This window comes from Aythya ferina, assembly GCF_964211825.1.
Source record: "Aythya ferina genome assembly, chromosome: 19".
NCBI lineage: Eukaryota > Metazoa > Chordata > Aves > Anseriformes > Anatidae > Aythya > Aythya ferina.
The window spans coordinates 8,442,992-8,459,443 of NC_140309.1; the positions used below are offsets into that span (position 1 = coordinate 8,442,992).

Below are 16,452 nucleotides of genomic sequence, written 5' to 3' on the forward strand. Positions count from 1 at the left end.
GCCTAATTTATGTATCAGAAGTGAAAAGTTCAGTATTGTATTGCTTTTAGGTTTGTGTCATTTTATTCTTTTGCCCTAAGTCATACATTGGCAGGGATATGAACTTAAAGTCTCCTGCTCACAGGAAATTGGTTAATCCAGTTGAACAGAGCAGGAGACCTTTTCTTTGCCTCTAGCAAAAGGACAGCTGTGGATATTAGCACCTCCAGCAGTCTGCTCTCTGCAGCATGGATCGTGGTTCCTGAGGCGCCACCGCTCATCAGCGTCACTTGCATCAGCACTGTGGGCTCACAGTCACCAGTCTTTGTCACTATAGGTTCTCTGTTCAGTGAAACCAAGTACAATGGAGACCAATTGTATTGCTAAGAAAACAAAGTCCCATCCCATTCTCTCCCTCTCCCCACAGTCCTCCCCGAGAGTGTCATGAGTGGTTACCCCATAGTGAAACATCTCTATTGTCTGCCTTTCCCAGCTGCGTTTGGATGAAGCACAGGAAGCAGAGTGCCAGGTTTTGAAGATGCAGCTGCAGCAAGAATTGGAGCTGCTGAATGCATATCAGAGTAAAATCAAGATGCAGGCAGAAGCCCAGCATGATCGGGAGCTGCGTGATCTTGAACAGAGGGTATCCCTCCGTCGGGCCCTCCTTGAGCAGAAGGTAAAATGGGCATGCGAGCATCATTAGCACACTCAGATTTCAGATCCTAAATTGCACTGTACCTATCAGCATAGAGAGAAATTGCTTTTACCTCGCTGTATACAGTAACGTGGATCATTTGGATATTCGCCTTTCTGGGATGATAGCTCAGTGACACGCAGGCTAAACTTTGCCAGCTCAGCCATCCTATGTAAGCAGCTTCTGGCTGGGATAGAACTGCTTGAGGCATGCCAGAGCCGGAGGGAGTCATGCCTCTCTGCACAGAAGGGAAAGCAAACTCTTCGTTCTGTCTCTGAGCTACAAATTAAAATCCCCAGTTTATAAAAGAACAGATACAACAACCTAACATGAAGTTTTTTGGCTTTTGCCTTGAAGTTTGCATGGTACAAGCAATTTAGGGGGGCAAAAAGGTGGCAGGGGGACGGGTTAAAATGTATTAGATGGACTTGGGATTTGAGACCCTGTTTTTTATGGTAATATGTTTGATTATTTTGGTGTAGCTCTGCTCCATTTGTCAGTGTGCGGAGACCAAGCTGCAGTTCCCTACGAAATGACACTTGTTACAGAAACACTGCTGTCAGCAGCATTGCCCTTAAACTGCAGTAGCCAGAGCCACAAGCATGGGCAAACTGCTGCTCCCCGGGTTTCAACTTGAATTGGCTGTTATATGTGTTAAGGGGCTCCTTGTTGAAGCATGCTTTTCTATGCAGTGCCAGAAACATGGTGTTTATAGAAACGTGTGCGAGGGAGGGGTCTGTGCAATCCAGAAGAAGGGTAGTTAGTGCAGCAGTCAGTGAAAGGAAATGCACAGCTTTCCTCCTGCAGCTTTTTTCCGTTTTTGATTTGCTCTGTGGGTGCCAGCTGTCACCATTCACACAGCAGTCCCAAACTTTGCTGCTGCTCGGCGATTATTAAATTACAGCAATTACTCTGTGGCCTCGAGGTTCTTCACACTTCTCCCAGAGGCTAACAGATGGATGCTTGGCTGGTAGAGGGCCCTCGTTGGAATAAAACTGCTCCACCTCATGGTGAGCAGAGGAAGCATCTCCAAGAGCACAGCATGGGCCTGCTGTGCTTTGGTCCCCTGCAAGTAGCTGAATCTCTGGAAGTGACTGAATTTGTGAAAGCAGAGATCCTGTGTGGCACCCACGCGTGGAATAGCTGTCCTTAAATCCCATCGCTAGTCGTTCTGCTCCCATCCAGCTCCTGTCACAGCCCTGCACGTAAGCGTGTAACCAGGCTGGGTGTGCATTGCCCTCTGGCGGTGCGACCTGACGAGAGCTCTGGGAAGAAGTGTGACATAGCAAACCTGCTGCTGGCCATCGCTCTTTGTGCGGGGGATCAGCAGAGACTGCACTGCACACAACATGATGCCAAAAGCTGAACTGAGGCCAGTGGCTTATGGAAACGCACATCAGCCAGTATTAATGTTGTACCAGTCTGTCGGCGTGCACAGGGATCAAAGTCTGTGCACAGAAGGCCCATACAAATCATTTGCCATTGGTTATGGGGAAGGAAGCTTAGTAAAGTTATAGTATAGAGGAGAAAAGGAAACAATAACAGTAAGTTCTAAGATAATTTTTCCTTTTTTTTAATGTGTCCCTGTATGTCCCTGCAAGACTAACACCTTAAAAATAGATAAATAAATAAATAAATAGCAGTCCATCAACTTCCATGGGAGGGAGCCTTTATTTAGCAATATAAGCAATGCCAGTGCATTGCTGCTCACAAAGTTGTGGAGCAGAGGTGAGACTTCCTTGCTGGGATTACAGTTACTTAGTGGCAGCTCAAGGAAAAACACCTGGGTGCAAAGGTAGATGCACCCTACTTTTGCAGGGATATTCCTTACAGGGAGGGGTAGTCTGACTTTGTAGGAGCTGCCAGTGCTCTGGTGTGGGTTGCTCAGCAGTGTCAGCTGGGATTTGTGTGCCCTTTGCTCACTGAGGCTGTCTGGCAGCCAGGGAGAGGGCAGGTACGTGCACAAGTCGAATGTCTGAATTCACGTGCACAATTACATACCTAGCCTGTGGCAAAGTCAGTCCCTGATGTTCAACGGTAAATGAGGTTCCAGAAGTAGGCATGTGCATAGGATTCTGCTTCCTTCTCGGCGCAGTGCTCTCCATTTTTGGTGGTGCCCATCACCACAGTAACTCAACAGAGCGTAAATGACTCAGGCTAAGGAGCCAGCAGCCAGCCCCATCCCTGCACAGTCTGTAAGTGCCAGTGACTGAGGTCCAGTTACACCCTGATGCGATGTTGTTTGTATTGCACCAGTCACAAGCGTGTCCCAGGAGTGTCTTTAAAAGACTTCAGATTTACTCATTTCCTTCTCATGTGCCTCAGGCACCTCATCTTCAGTCCTGCATCCTGAGGTTGTTTCTAAGTGATGTCATTTTAATGCAGCGCGTTGGGCACGCAAAGTTTGATTGCACAAAGTCCTGTTTTGTTTTGTTTTCTGTCGCAAAGACTGAAAACTATGTGCAGCTAGATGTGCTGAGGATGCTGTAGTTCTGAAAGAGGAGGGGATTCTTTTTATATAGTGTCACTGGAAGAAATAAGTGCAGCATTTTGAAGAGCTAACATCAGAGAAAGCACCTTCTTCCTCTTGCTGTTTGCAAGCCAGCTGACCACTGCGTGGCTCTCAGCAAGAGTAGGGAAGGCTGCTCCGTGGAGTCAGTGTCACTCACCCAGCAATAAGGAGCAGACAAGTGGAGAAGGCTGTTTCTGAGAGCCCAGAATGGCTCAGGAGATGACTCACAAGGGAGCAGATTGTTTCCTAAATTCCAGATGAAGTCATTTTGAGTATTCCCTGACTAAGGCAAGAGAATGCTTACAGTGCTCTGCCCGGTACCTCCAGCACAAACCAAAATAACTCCTCTTGACCACATTGCTGCTGATGCTAGTGAGCTCTGCTTAAAAGCCTTGGCTACTGCTTTTTACCCTTTTGGCCTATTTCACTGAAGCCAGAAGTAGCTTTTTCAGTGCTGGCAAGAAGATAATGGAGCGATTCTTTGGTTCTCCACCTGACTGCAAAGATTTCAGTAAGAAAGGCTTTCATCCCTCCCTGACGGGTGTCAGGAGGCTGTAGCCCAAAGTTACCTGCACTGAAGAGAGCTGATCCCAGCGCCCCTACCAAAGTACAGCTGGAAACTGGTTTGGAACAGTGTCACAGGGAGGATACTGGAGTTGCCAGCTTGCATATCATCCAGCTAATAATCTGCCACCCGGTGCAAACATCACTGCCTGCTTTCTTAAGTCGCACGCACTGGGGGAAGTATCAGGGTAACACAACCAATTTAGGAAACGGATAGATAAGAGGTGATAAACATGAGCTAAGAAAAGCTGGCTGATGAACATTGGAGAGGAAATTGAATGTGGGCTAGTACATTGAATCCTGGAGAAAAGAGCAGCTGTCATCGTCGGATTCAGCGACGAACAGTGGAGGTCACATTAAGCTGTGTTGGCAGGTATTTGGCTGTATAGATACTGCGCTTGGCTCTGTCTAAAGGTGCTTTTGCAGTAGGTTACTATGGCAGCTGTAGGCTTTGCTGCATCTTAAAAGATTTATCTGTGTCAAATTGTTAGTATCATTGCAGGCTTGGGATTCACATCCCTGAAAGGCTCTGTATTGATGAGGGAGCAGGCACCAAGACACTCCAGCTAGTACCCGCTGAGCTTTGCCATGCACAGGACTGAGGCTTACCCTTTTGCATTCAGAACAGATTGTGTGTTGGGGACATCTGAGCTAGATCCAGCCTCCTTTAGAAGTCCGGGGAGAAGGTTTTGCATTAGTTTGCTGTTTCAGGTCCTTCGGAGACTTGAGGCCGTGCCCGTAAAGGAGCCCTGCTGCTACAGACTCTCTCTTCTTTTTTTCTTCCCAGATTGAGGAGGAGATGCTGGCATTACAGAATGAGCGTACCGAACGGATACGAAGCCTGCTGGAGCGTCAAGCTCGCGAGATCGAAGCCTTTGACTCAGAAAGCATGAGGCTAGGTTTTAGTAATATGGTTCTTTCTAATCTCTCCCCCGAGGCGTTCAGCCACAGCTACCCGGGAGCTTCTGGCTGGTCCCACAATCCTACTGGGGGTGCAGGACCTCACTGGGGTCATCCCATGGGTGGCCCACCACAAGCTTGGGGCCATCCAATGCAAGGTGGACCCCAGCCATGGGGTCACCCCTCGGGGCCCATGCAAGGGGTACCTCGAGGTAGTGCTATAGGGGTCCGCAACAGCCCCCAGGCTCTGAGGCGGACAGCTTCTGGGGGACGGACGGAACAGGGCATGAGCAGGAGCACAAGTGTTACTTCACAAATATCCAATGGTTCACACATGTCTTATACATAACTTAAACAATAACTGAGGGTGGCAATTCCACTGGAGCTGTCTGCCAACAGAAACTGCCTACAGACACCAGCCCAGCAGCCTCCTCAGTGCGGTGCTGACGTGTGGAAGCTGGGTGCACATGGAATATTGTATTCATTTTGTAAAGCATTACGTTTTGTGTTTACTAACTGGGATGTCATAGTATTTGGCTGCAGGGTTTGGGGGGGGTGGTTTTTTGTTGTTGTTTTTTTTTTTTTTTGTCGTTGTTGTTGTTTTTTTACTTTTTGGAGGGGTCTTGGGAGGGCGTCTGAGAAATATATGCAATTAGTCAGAAGAGTTGGCTGGTGGTCATCACACTGACAGGACAGAAGGGCCTCAGACTGCCCTCGTCACACCATCCGTAGTAAGTCTGAGGGAGAATGGAGACCTCCTCCCATGTCCATAAATTTCGAACTGCCACCCTGCAAAAACCAGGCAAGCTGCCTTTTAAACCAACATCCAGGGGAGGAACAGCTGGATCTTCTGTTCTGTTTTTATTTGTCATTAAAGTGGAAACATTTCTAGGGTATTGCCTCTTCTAGGCATTTTCAAAAGACTTGTAGGTGAGGAAGAAGGGTCAGAAGAGAGGCCAGGAGACACCAGGGCTCGGCAGGGCCCTTCTACCCAAGTGCCCGCTCCGTGTTGTGTAAGAAGTGAAGTTCTCTTAGATGGCACTGGTCAGCTTCCCGAGAACTGTGTAGGTAAACCTGTTTGGAGGGAACAGGCTAGAAATGTTAAAAAAATAAATTAAAAAATAATAAAAAAAATTGTATTCCTGCTTTAGCACTCCCTGACTGTGCTGCTGGTAGCTCAGACGAGGTTGGGCAGAGGAGCGTAAGTAATGCACTTGTACAGCTAATACTGTGACATCTCATTTTAGCTAAGCATCAGAATAATTCTTGGAGCCCAGCGTAGTCCTTTTTGCTCCGTTCAGAAACGTTAGATTTTCAGCCAATCAGTCTCAAATGCCAGAGGTATTTTGAAGGATGCCATAGTCACAAAATGCCATTGATCGGGTTTTTCATTATTACACTACATCCACCGATTTATTACCTTTTTGGCTTGTTGCAATTTCCTGTTTACATGTAGAGTGTAGCCAACTGTTTAAATGTTTAGTTGCCACAGTGTACCAGGAGGAGCTGAGCCAATGACTCTTCCCAGTTGATGACTAACCCACATCACCACTGTAGATCTTGCTGCATGTGAGGCTCCTTTTTATTATTTTCGTTGCTGCAATACTTTACAACCTTTACAGTCCCTTGAGATGCTGTGATTGTTTGGCAGCATATCACACCACGCAAGAAGGCACTACTTCCAGAGGCTCCTCGGAGCTGCTGTACTACTGAAAGGAAGCAAAGGAGGTCGTGAAATCAATACAGTGATAAAAGGGCAGGGAGTCGAATTAACCGAGGGACTTTGTGGCATAGTGTCATCCCTTAGTGCTGGGAACTGGAGATGCCGCCATGCTCTTGTGTCAGTGCCCGAGCGGTCTGGGTCAGCCAGCGCTGTGGGGTTAGGAGAGGTGCAGGTAGATGGAGTTTGGCTTGAGGCAAAGATTTCTGTCTTGGGGACTGACCAGCCAGGGTTCTTTGTAAATGTTTTTCCTTGCACACTAATCATCTTGAAGAAAACACTAGCTGCTAACTCTAGGATTTGCCTTTAATATGTTTATAGGGCTCAAAAGCAAGGTTTTCCGAATGTGTTTGTCCACGTGACATATTTATAGTGTGAATACTCTAGTGTCTCGCTGCTGTTCGGAACTCTCAACAGGGCGACGTTCTTTCGTTAGCTAAATTAACATCCACTCCCAATCCTTAACACTCTGCCAGTGTCCAGTGAATCCAACTGGGACTTTTAGCATCTTGACGTAGCATATCACTCTAAGGAAATATGGAAACTACCAAAACATGTTTGAGCAGCCCCTTAGTAAAAGAGCTTTGTAGTGCTAAGAGGTCACAGAAGCTTGGGACGAGGCAGTGGTCCCAAGGAAGTGACTGGTTGCCCCCTGCGGACAGTGGTGACTATGAATTGTCCTGTCCCTTCCTCTGCTTTGTTTTTATGTGGATGTTTTGGGGTCACTCCTTTGCATCGCAATATTGTTAAAAAATGCAGTGAAACTGATTTAGGAAAGGTACCTGTATTTTCCTGGGTTTGGAAAAGAAAGACAAAAGAAACGAGTTGAAAGGCCAAAACCCCCCAAACTGTATTGGCATTTACCATGTGAGTGTGGAGTGTGTGTCCAGAGCATGGTGCTACCACGAGGTTTTGAAGTTCAGCTCCTCTATCGCGAGCAGCAGCAGCGACAGTGGGGACAGGCTGTACCCGCGAGGTCAGCGGGTTCGTTCTTTTGCTTCTGTTATGGTTTGAATTTGGTCAAAGTCTCTGGCTTAAATTGAGCTACTTCAACAGAATTCTCTCAACCCATCTCTTTGTGTAATGTCGAGCATGACTGAATGCTGAATCCAAATGATGGCTGTCCCATATTGGCTTTTTTTGTATTCAAAAAGAATTGTGTAGTAACCATTTTTACATGTATATCATGTGCAGACCTGGACTATTCCAACAAGTTAATATTTTAATTAAAATAGTTTGCAAAAACTGATTCAGATCAACTGGTCTAAATGTGTGTGTCCCTGTGTGTGCCTGGGGGAAGGAGAGCTGTCCTAAACAAGCCTGGTCTCGAGAGGAAGCACCCCGTTACGCAGGTGTAGCCCGAGGGATGCAGTCAGGTTGTGCGTTGGAGGTGTATGAGGAGGTCGTTGGTGTTGAGAATTTGATTGCATCTCGGATGTCATTCTGAGATGCTTGAACAACTCTAAATTACGCTAGAGCGACGCAAACGCTTTCTGAATCAGTTTGCAAACTCTGTTTTTAAAAGCAAGACCAATTGCTCCCTATTGTACTTGTTGCAGTCGTGCCCTAACCTTGGCTTTTAAAATACTGTAATCTCTAAATTGTAGAAACTGCTCCAGTACCTCAGCAAAGATGTTTTTTACATCTTTTATGCTTGTGTTTAACACTGGGGAATCTCTGCTGTGTGGACTACTTTGCAAATTTTATTGCAGTATTCTCAAATCACCAGCTTGACACCTAAAATCTGTTTTTCTGTGGTTATTTTCTTTTCCCCTTTGCAAAGACCTGAAGTTCTGATGTAGTTTAGCTCAGAGATTGGAAAAACAGTGGAGCCAGCATTTTCACCTCGTTACCCGATTTCAATTTCTTTTGATTTTATTTAAGTAAAATCAGTGAAAGGGACCACATTTTTTCTTGTTCTCCGTGGTGTCGCAGGGAGTCAGCAGCCACCTCTCCCATCCGTGTTGAGCGTTTCGTGCTTTCTTCCCGGGATGCAGAGCTGAAATGGAGCCCACCTCTATTTCACCTGCATTCGGTCCGAGCCTGTGAGCTTCAAAGGGGTTGAAGAAATCAATGTGGTACGATACCAAGCTTCCCACAGAAAATTCCCTGCAGCCCTTCCTCGCCTGGCTTTTGGGGACGGGCTGGCATTGCTCTGCACCCCCTTCGGCCCTCACGCTTCAGAAGAAATGTGCACTGCACGTGAGCTGTAACCTGCCCAGAGTGCACCGTGCTAGATCCTGGAGTAATGCCGTTTATTCACCCCCCAGGGGAGAGGGCCCGTTGCACTTCCAGCCGCCCTGCCCCGCTCCCCCTGTCCGTGTGCCATTTCTTGAGAGGCAATAAATCGTATTGTACCACTGTCTACCATTACTCTGTTGAATACGCACATCTCTCTGGATATATATATGGTCTCTCGTGTGTATATATTTATATACTCTGTGGAAGCGTGTGTGGGTATGCGTGCACACACGAGTCATGCTGTGCATTTCTGTCAGGGCACTTCAGTTCTGCTGTTCTTTAGCACTCCCTCCCTTCGTGAGCTAGCTCAGCCCGTGCAGCGGGGCTCTCTTAGGACAAGGGCACGAACAAAAACTGTGCCGGGGCTGAACGCCGTCAACAGCCCTGGCTTCAACGCTGCCCTGTTAATTGTAGCTTTCTTTTTCTGGGGAGCAGGAGGGCAGGGTAGCTGCTGGTGGTGTGCTGTAAAGCAGAGACGAGAGCTCCCAGAGGGTACCAGGAAGTCAGAAGACTGCAGAGAAGAAAACAAGATGGCATAGAGATAGGAAAAGCGGTTCAGGCGGCGCACCGACCTGCAGGAGGGGCGCTGGGTGGGCAGGTGAAGTGCTCAGCGGGCTGAGCTCAGAGTCCCCGGCTGTGCCTCGCCACGGAAGATCGCGAGCCCAGCGTGGTCCTGGCACGCCGCGCAGGCACCAACTTTTGGCATTCCCCAGTTTAAGCTGCCACTGACCCCGAACACGATGTCTGCCTTTGTTCGTGGCTCATAGCTAGAGCAGGTTACGTGGAGGATGAAAAGAGAAGTGAAGTGGGAAGATTTCATGTAAAGGTGTGTGTGTACACACGTACGTATATGCATACACCTCTGGTGCGTTCTTTATTCCGCTAGGCACGTGTGCTTTGTTACTCAAGTCCCGTGAACAGAGGCCAGCCTTGTTCTTCCCCTGGGTGCCTGCTGTGGCTTTCTGGTGAATCTGGCTGTGGTCTTGTCTCGTAGCAGAGGGGCGAGAGCCACGCTGGCCAAGTGGCTGCCCTCAAACACGAGCTCCTCAAGCTGTGAAGACCCTTTCTTCTAACCTCCTCCTTTGTCCTCGAAAGACCCCAACATCTTAGTGAGACATTTGGCACGTTGGGGGATAAAAATGGTTCTTTTGTGCGTCAGATCGTTCATCCAGCCGCAATCTTTCCCCTGTGGGGCAGAGCAGCCCCGAAGCCCAGCCAGCTCAGCAGCATGCCAAACACGGGCTCTCTTCTTCGTGCTACCAGAGAATTCGGAGTTGGTTTTCTTTCCCACCCCCCCCCTACTTTCAGAAGGTCTCCTGCAAGCTTTTTAGGAGAGGCTTGGGTTTGGTTGTGGCATCCAGGAGCTGAGCTCCTGCTCCTGGGACTGTCCCGTGCTGGGGGCGAGGAGCGGTGGGTGCCTGGGCAGGGACGCTGCTGCGCGTCCCTCTGCTGTGGTTGTTTCAGTTTGCACTTTTAAGAGTCGATTGAGCCGGAGTCTGTTGAGAAATGTACCTGAGGCACTTCAGAGGGTTGTGGGTAGCTGTTTATGGCCAAAAGAAGAAAAAAAAAAAAAGCTGATAGACCTGGTGGTTGTAGTAAACATCACCCCACCGGGGAAAGATGGCAGCAGATAACCCCGATTCCTGTTGTGCAACGCAGCTCAGCCAGCTGCGCCTGTGCCGTCGCCTCGCCGCATCCCTCCCCTGCCCGGCCCCGCTCTGCTGGGGAAGGAAAGGCCTTTGTCAGCTAGAGAGGGACTTAGTGAATGAGATCTGCCGGCAAACAAGCACCTTAACCACTGAGCTGCGGGTCTCCGAATACTTGCACTTCACCCGCGGGCTCCTCGGGGAGGGGGGGGGGTGGGTGGAGGAAGGCACTTTGGCACAGGACCGTTTGCTTTGCACCTACCCGGTGGCCTCGAAACATCCCGAAGCCATGTCCTAGAACAACCCGGCGCCGGTTCCCTCTCTGCTTGCTTCCTCCGAGTGCACACACCGAGTCCGGACACCCGGGGTAACCCGGCCAGGAGCGGCGGGCGCTGCCACCGCCGACGTGAACGAAGCCGGGGTGCCCGCCACCCCGCCTCACCCCTCTGCTCCCCTGCTCCCCACCCCTGAGTACGGGTACCTCAGAACATGCACAGTTTGAATTTTTCACTGACAATTAGTTTAATTATTGTGAGTGAAAACAATTGTAAGTATCTGTAAATATGTAGTTAACAAATTGACCTAGTTTCTGTATTTTTTAAGTTTTTGTACTAAAATTTATAGATACAGTATGTGCCAGCTAGCAGAAAGCTACTGTAATTGCCAGTCGTAGTTCAGCATGCGTCTAATCCCTGAGACTTGTCGAAGTGACACTGTAAGGATTTGTGCTTAAATATTGCGAGCTGGGGAGGCGGGAGCTGCGGCCGCAGCCGCCGAGCGGGGCCGAAGGACTTCTTCCGAAGCTCAGCCGCGCCTGGCAGCTTCACGAGGTCGGTGGGGTTCCCTGCTCTGACTGCTCCTCTCCTCCTTCCCCTCCGTGTTCTGTGCAGGTGCTGTAATGTAGGCGGTCCGAGGGACGGCAGCGGTGGCTTGGAGCTTTTTTTCTGGGGCTGAACTCCACGGGAACCGAGTTCAGTTTCTTTGCTGCGGTTTTAATATCGTCTTCTTACTCTATTTTTCAGCCTCTGTAGAAATGATACGTTTCCCTCCCCCCCACCCCCCTTCTAAACGCTTTTGTCTTAAGCCCGAGCTCATCTAAACTGGAGAGAGAGAAAAAAAAAGAAAAAAAAGGAAAAAAAAAAAGAATTTCGCTTAAGATCATTGCCTGCTTTCAGCGCCAGGATCGCGCATTTCTATGGCAACTCGGAGCTCGGCGCGGCTCAGGCACCGGCGCAGTTGCCGAGGAGCTGAAGGACGCGGCTGCTGCTCCTGCATGGCTCGCCGTGGGCGTCTCGGCGAGACTCGGGCACCCACGGGGGGGATGCACGTGGCGGCCGAGCCCCGCTCGTCCCCAAAGCCCTGTCGCCAAGCGAGGGCTGGGTTCGCCCTTGCCGCGCTGCCTCCGGGTGCCGCCCGTCGCGCCTCCGCTCCTCGCCTCGTGGCAGAGGCAAGTCTGCAAGTGGGGCCTGGCTTCGCCGCGTGTCCTGGGAAGCTGCGAGCAGAGGAGGGCGGAGGCGAGGCCGTGCTCTCGAGGGCTGGTTTTCCAGCCGCCCCCGTCGGTCGGTGGGGACGGGAGCTTTTTTTTTAAGGACTCGAGCGGCAGCAGAGAAGGAGAGGCATCCTCGCGCGCACGGGTTTGGCTTCTGGCAAGCAAACCACCTGCTTCCTTTCTTCGGCTTTTCCTTTCCTCCTAACCCCTCGCAGCTCTTCCCCCTTCGCTTGCTTGGAACAGGGACATTTTTACCTGCCTAGGAACAGCTAACCGTCGTGGGGGAGGGAGGGGGGGGCAGACCCGATGTAAATACTTAACCGTTAACAAAGTGAAGTGTGTATAACATAAAAAGGCTACAGCCGTTTTGGTGACTTGTGAGAGTGCTTGAGAAGGTCGTGTTACCGCGTGGGTCGCTCGGTCCTGCTTGCGGTGCCGCAGACACCACCGGCCCGTGGACACCGAGCAGCTGGGGCGAGGATGGACTTACCTTGCGTTAAGTTAGCCGTGAGACCCCCTTGGTTTAGTGTACGAGAGGGTAGCGTAACGTGTGTCATAAGGGTAGGAGAAGCTGTGTGAGGTGTGTATAGTGTATATTTTTTAAAAAAAAATAAAAATAGCTTGCTTGTATTGTGAAGATTTTAAAGACAAACTTGAGAATTCTAGCCTAACTATTAACACAAGTTTAACATCAGTTACCCCACTGGGTTCAGAGCCTCTTGAATGTATATTCCTTTTTGTAACCTAAATGACCTATTCTTCTACCAGTCAGCCAGACATCCTATTTATATTTTTAATTTTATATATTACTTTCCATTTGTTTTCATTATTTCCAGCATGTTTCTGGTTTTGGTTTTTGTTTGTTTGGGGTTTTGTTTTGTTTCTTTTTGCACAAGCATTGTGTGAAGTCAACGAAATGTTAACTCGAACCTGGTATTTTCCAACCTGTTTCCCCACCCCTTCCTCTCCTCCACCCCTGTTTTTTTTTTTTGTTTTCCTCCACCATCCGTTTGGGTTTTTCTGGGATGGGATGCAGCGGGTGGGAGGAGGGGATGGCTATTTTCCATTTGCAGCTTCTGTGCAAATGCCAGGTCTTTTGCCAGTCAACTACAAAAACGCTTCACTTGCTGGTTGCTTTAAAGAAAAACAAAAAAAAAAAAGAAAAAAGAAAACAAAAATGTAACCTTATCAGTGGAAGTAGACCATGGCGGGAGGAGGGGAAGTGCACACCTGTAGCGACACCAGTCTAGCTTTGGCTGCGAAACAAAAGCAAACCCTTTCTGGCGAGGCCTCAAGGCAGCTTCCAGCCCCTTGGGCACCCCCTGCCCCGTTGGGGACGGGGTTTTGCCGGGCTGGGATGGGGCTGGCGGAGCGACGTGCCCTGGGCTTGCTCCTACCCCCGGTGCCCGCGCGTTGGAGTGCACAGAGCCCAGAGCTGCCTATTGCCAGCAGCGAGGCCGTGGCTGCTTTCCCCATCCTCCTCCTCCTCTTCTTCCTCCTCTTCCCCCATCAGGACGTCCAGCTCCCCACCAAGAGCTCGCCCAGCGCCGCGGGGTTTCCTCCAGGTACAGCGCCGCGGCTTCGGCAAAGCCAGGCTGCCGCGGGGGGGCCGGGGAAAGGCACCCGGCGTCGTGGTTCTGTGCTGCAGAGCATCAGGTAGAAAAACACACACATATCTGCTGTTTTACTATGAACACTGGTCTGAGGGTTCCGGGCCCAGCGCCGACGGTGGTGGGCCGCGAAGGATTTAAATAGGGGAATTGAACTCCTTCCTGCTTCCGTGTCTGGTAGCGCCAGCTGGTATGAGTGAATCTACAGGTGTGCGTTTTCCTTCTGGTAGAAAATGCCACGAGCACTAACTGGTAAGGCTTAATGTACAGTATATTGTCAGTATTCTGGTATTCTTCTGGTTCAACATACATTATAGCTCATATATAACCTGTATTAATTGTATAGATTGTGCATTTAAAGCTGTTACCAAGTTGTCAGAAAATAAGAGAAGAGAAAAAAAAAAAAAATAAGGTCATATGTAATATTTTGTTTGTAAGTATCCTTTGTATCATAGCAAAGGAAATGTTAAAAAAAAAAAAAATCAACTGTAATAAAGTAATTTTAGTACACGGAGTGTCTGCCTGCGTTCCTGAGCCGGTGATGGGGTAGGGGCAGGGGGCTACCTGGTGTAGGACCGCTGCCAGGTGAAGGCGGGGGGCTCGGGGATGGGACCCCCCCACCGCCGGGGCTGCGGCACCCCCGTCCTCCTCTCCTCCACCCGCAGGAACTCCCTGATGGCCCTAAAATATTCCAGCACGGCCTCGTGGGCCCAGCAGCGCCCGGGGCCGCGCTGGGGGAAGCCGCAGTGACCCCCGCGCGGGGTGAGCAGCAGGAAGAAATAGGGGCTGCTGCGGAACAGCTCCCGGGGCAGCGTGCGGGCAGGGGGCCCGCGGACGGGGTCGTCGGCGCTGCAGACGCACAGCACGGGCACGGCCACCTCGTCGGCGTCCCGCAGGGGCTCGTTGCGCTCCCAGTAGGTTTCCCAGCCCGTGGTCCCGCAGAAGAGGGCTTCCTCCAGCTCCCGCAGCGAGCGGCTGCCCAGCAGCTTGGCCACGTCCACCGCCTCGGCCAGGGCGCCCGCGTACCTGCGGGGATGGTGTGGGCTGGGGTGGGGGGGTGTGCTGGGGATGGGGTTGTGCGCCCCAGAGGCCCTAACGCAGGGTTGGGGATCCCCCTCCTCGTATGCTGTTGTGGGGTGGGGGTGTCCCTGCAGCATCCTGGCACACAGGAGCCATGGCAACAACAGGCAGCGGCACCATTGCTGTGAGAGCACTGGTAATAAGGGGTAGGGGGAAATGGGGGGGGGGGCCAGACCCCCCTGCTGCCACCTGGCCAGCAGGAATGTCCCCGTTTAAAACCCCAAATCCCCAGCCTGCATCATACACAGCCTGGCGGCACCCAGCCAGGCTCTGCAGAGACTTAGGGCTGCCATGATTTGTTAATGTCCCCTCCTCAATCAGTTTTGGAGTTGATTATTATTATTTTTAATTATTATTTATTTATTTCGGTCCTCATTTCCTCTCCCTATTAAGCCCCATTTTCCCCCAAATCTCTCAGCACCACCCCTGGAGGTGACACTTGCTCGAGGCCCCCTGGCACTCGGGGTGACACCGGGTGACAGGGACACGGCACACCGTGGGCTGGGACGGGGGGGGGCTGCAGCCACATGTAGGTGGTCAGGGCCCCCCCACCCCATAGGGGAGCCCCCCAGGGTGCTGGGGGCAAGCAGCGCTGTGCCTGGCCCCGCTCTAGTGCTAGGGCTCAGGGGAGGTTCAATAACGCACCCAGTGCCGCTGTGGGGGGCAGGAGGGAGGTGAGGGGGGGGCTGTTTCCCTATGGGGAGAACCCCAAATGGCTGCCACAACCCCGCAGCGCGTTGCTGAGGAGCCCAACCCCGCCGCCACCACCAGCTCCCGGGGCTGGTGTTCATTAACCAGCGCGTTTTGCTGCCCTCAGCACCTCCGCCAACGCTGGGACTCCCGGCACAGGGACACCCCCATCCCCATCCCCGTCCCCATCCCCGTTCCCCACTAACCTGCTGAGTCCCCTCTTGAGGTGCAGCAGCAGCGGCCACTCGTAGAGCCGGGGCAAGGAGGCCTCGAACCAGTCCCGGGCGCGGAAAACGGGCGAGATGCAGGCGGCGGCGGCCAGGCGGCTGGAGGAGCCGCTCTCGCCCAGGTAGGCCAGCAGCAGCCCCGAGCCCGAGCCCTCGCTGACGGCCAGCAGCGGGGCGCCGGGGTGCCGGCAGCGCACGTAGGCCACGGCCTCACGCAGGTCCCCGGGGTCCCCGAAGGGCTGGAGCTTGGGGGTGGCCAGGGGGCAGCCGTTGTGGCCCCGCCGGTTGAAGACGACGGGTTCGTAGCCCAGCTCCAGCGCCCGGCGGCCCAGCTGCAGGAGCCCCCCCGGCACCTTGCCGGCGGCGTTGGGGATGAGCAGCAGCACCGGGCTGGGGGGGCCCCCGCTGCCACGCCGCCGGCTCCCGGCACCCCCCCGTGGCCCTACTAACCAGTCCAGGGCCACCAAGCCGCCGTCGGGGACCTGCAGGTGCTCCCGGACCAGCGCCGGTGCTGGGTCGGGGGGTGACAGGAGCTGCTGCAGGAGACGGAGACGAGGCCAGCGGGGCCTCGGCCAGGGGCCCCCCCTCAATGCTGCCGAGCGCCCCAAGCTCCGCTCCAGGTGCTGGGCCAGCGCTGAGGGCTTGCAGAGCAGCCGGCAGCACCCCACGCCGTCCTCGGTGAGGATGGGGGTCCCCTCCTCTTCCTCCTCTTCCTCCTCCTCATCCTCCTCCAGGCTTCCGGGCACCTCCAGCCTCGCCACCAGAAGGTGCCAGGCCAGGAGGCCCAGGAAGGTGAGCGCAGCCACCACGGCCACCAAACCCTCAGGGGACAGCATGAGGGTCCCCGGCCGGCAGCCCCGGTGCTCGGCGGGTGCTCGGGGAGGTGGCGGGGCCCTGCCGGGAAGGCCCAACCCCGGGGCTGGGCGAGCAGCGGGGGCCGTGCCGGGGACGGCGTGACCGGCCGCCAGCCGGGGCCAAGGGGACTGGGTGAAACTGGGTGAAACGTGAGCGTGGCGCCGGGCTCCCTGCAGCCCTCGTCACCCTCCCCGTCGCCCCAAAGCCCCCCCCTCCCCGTGCCGTAGGAGCCGGGGGGGTCCGTG

General features: G+C 52.6%; 2 protein-coding genes across 2 annotated transcripts in view; one reads left to right on the forward strand and one right to left on the reverse strand.

Annotated features, from left to right (window-relative positions):
• The window catches only part of TAOK1 (TAO kinase 1), a 71,556-nt gene extending 57,691 nt beyond the window's left edge, over positions 1-13,865 (forward strand). Inside the window, exons 19-20 of the mRNA XM_084492973.1 lie at positions 473-655; positions 4,537-13,865. Of these exons, the coding sequence (XP_084349099.1) occupies positions 473-655; positions 4,537-4,998 (645 nt within the window). The 3' untranslated portion in view covers positions 4,999-13,865. The remainder of the gene's footprint in view (positions 1-472; positions 656-4,536) is intronic.
• ABHD15 (abhydrolase domain containing 15) lies at positions 12,704-16,440 on the reverse strand. Its single transcript, XM_084492978.1, has 2 exons — positions 15,332-16,440; positions 12,704-14,381 (listed from the first exon to the last, which is right to left on the reverse strand). The coding sequence occupies exons 1-2, from the start codon at positions 16,186-16,188 to the stop codon at positions 13,916-13,918; spliced, it is 1,323 nt and encodes a 440-aa protein (XP_084349104.1). The 5' UTR covers positions 16,189-16,440; the 3' UTR covers positions 12,704-13,915.
• Between the last annotated feature and the right edge of the window lie 12 nt (positions 16,441-16,452).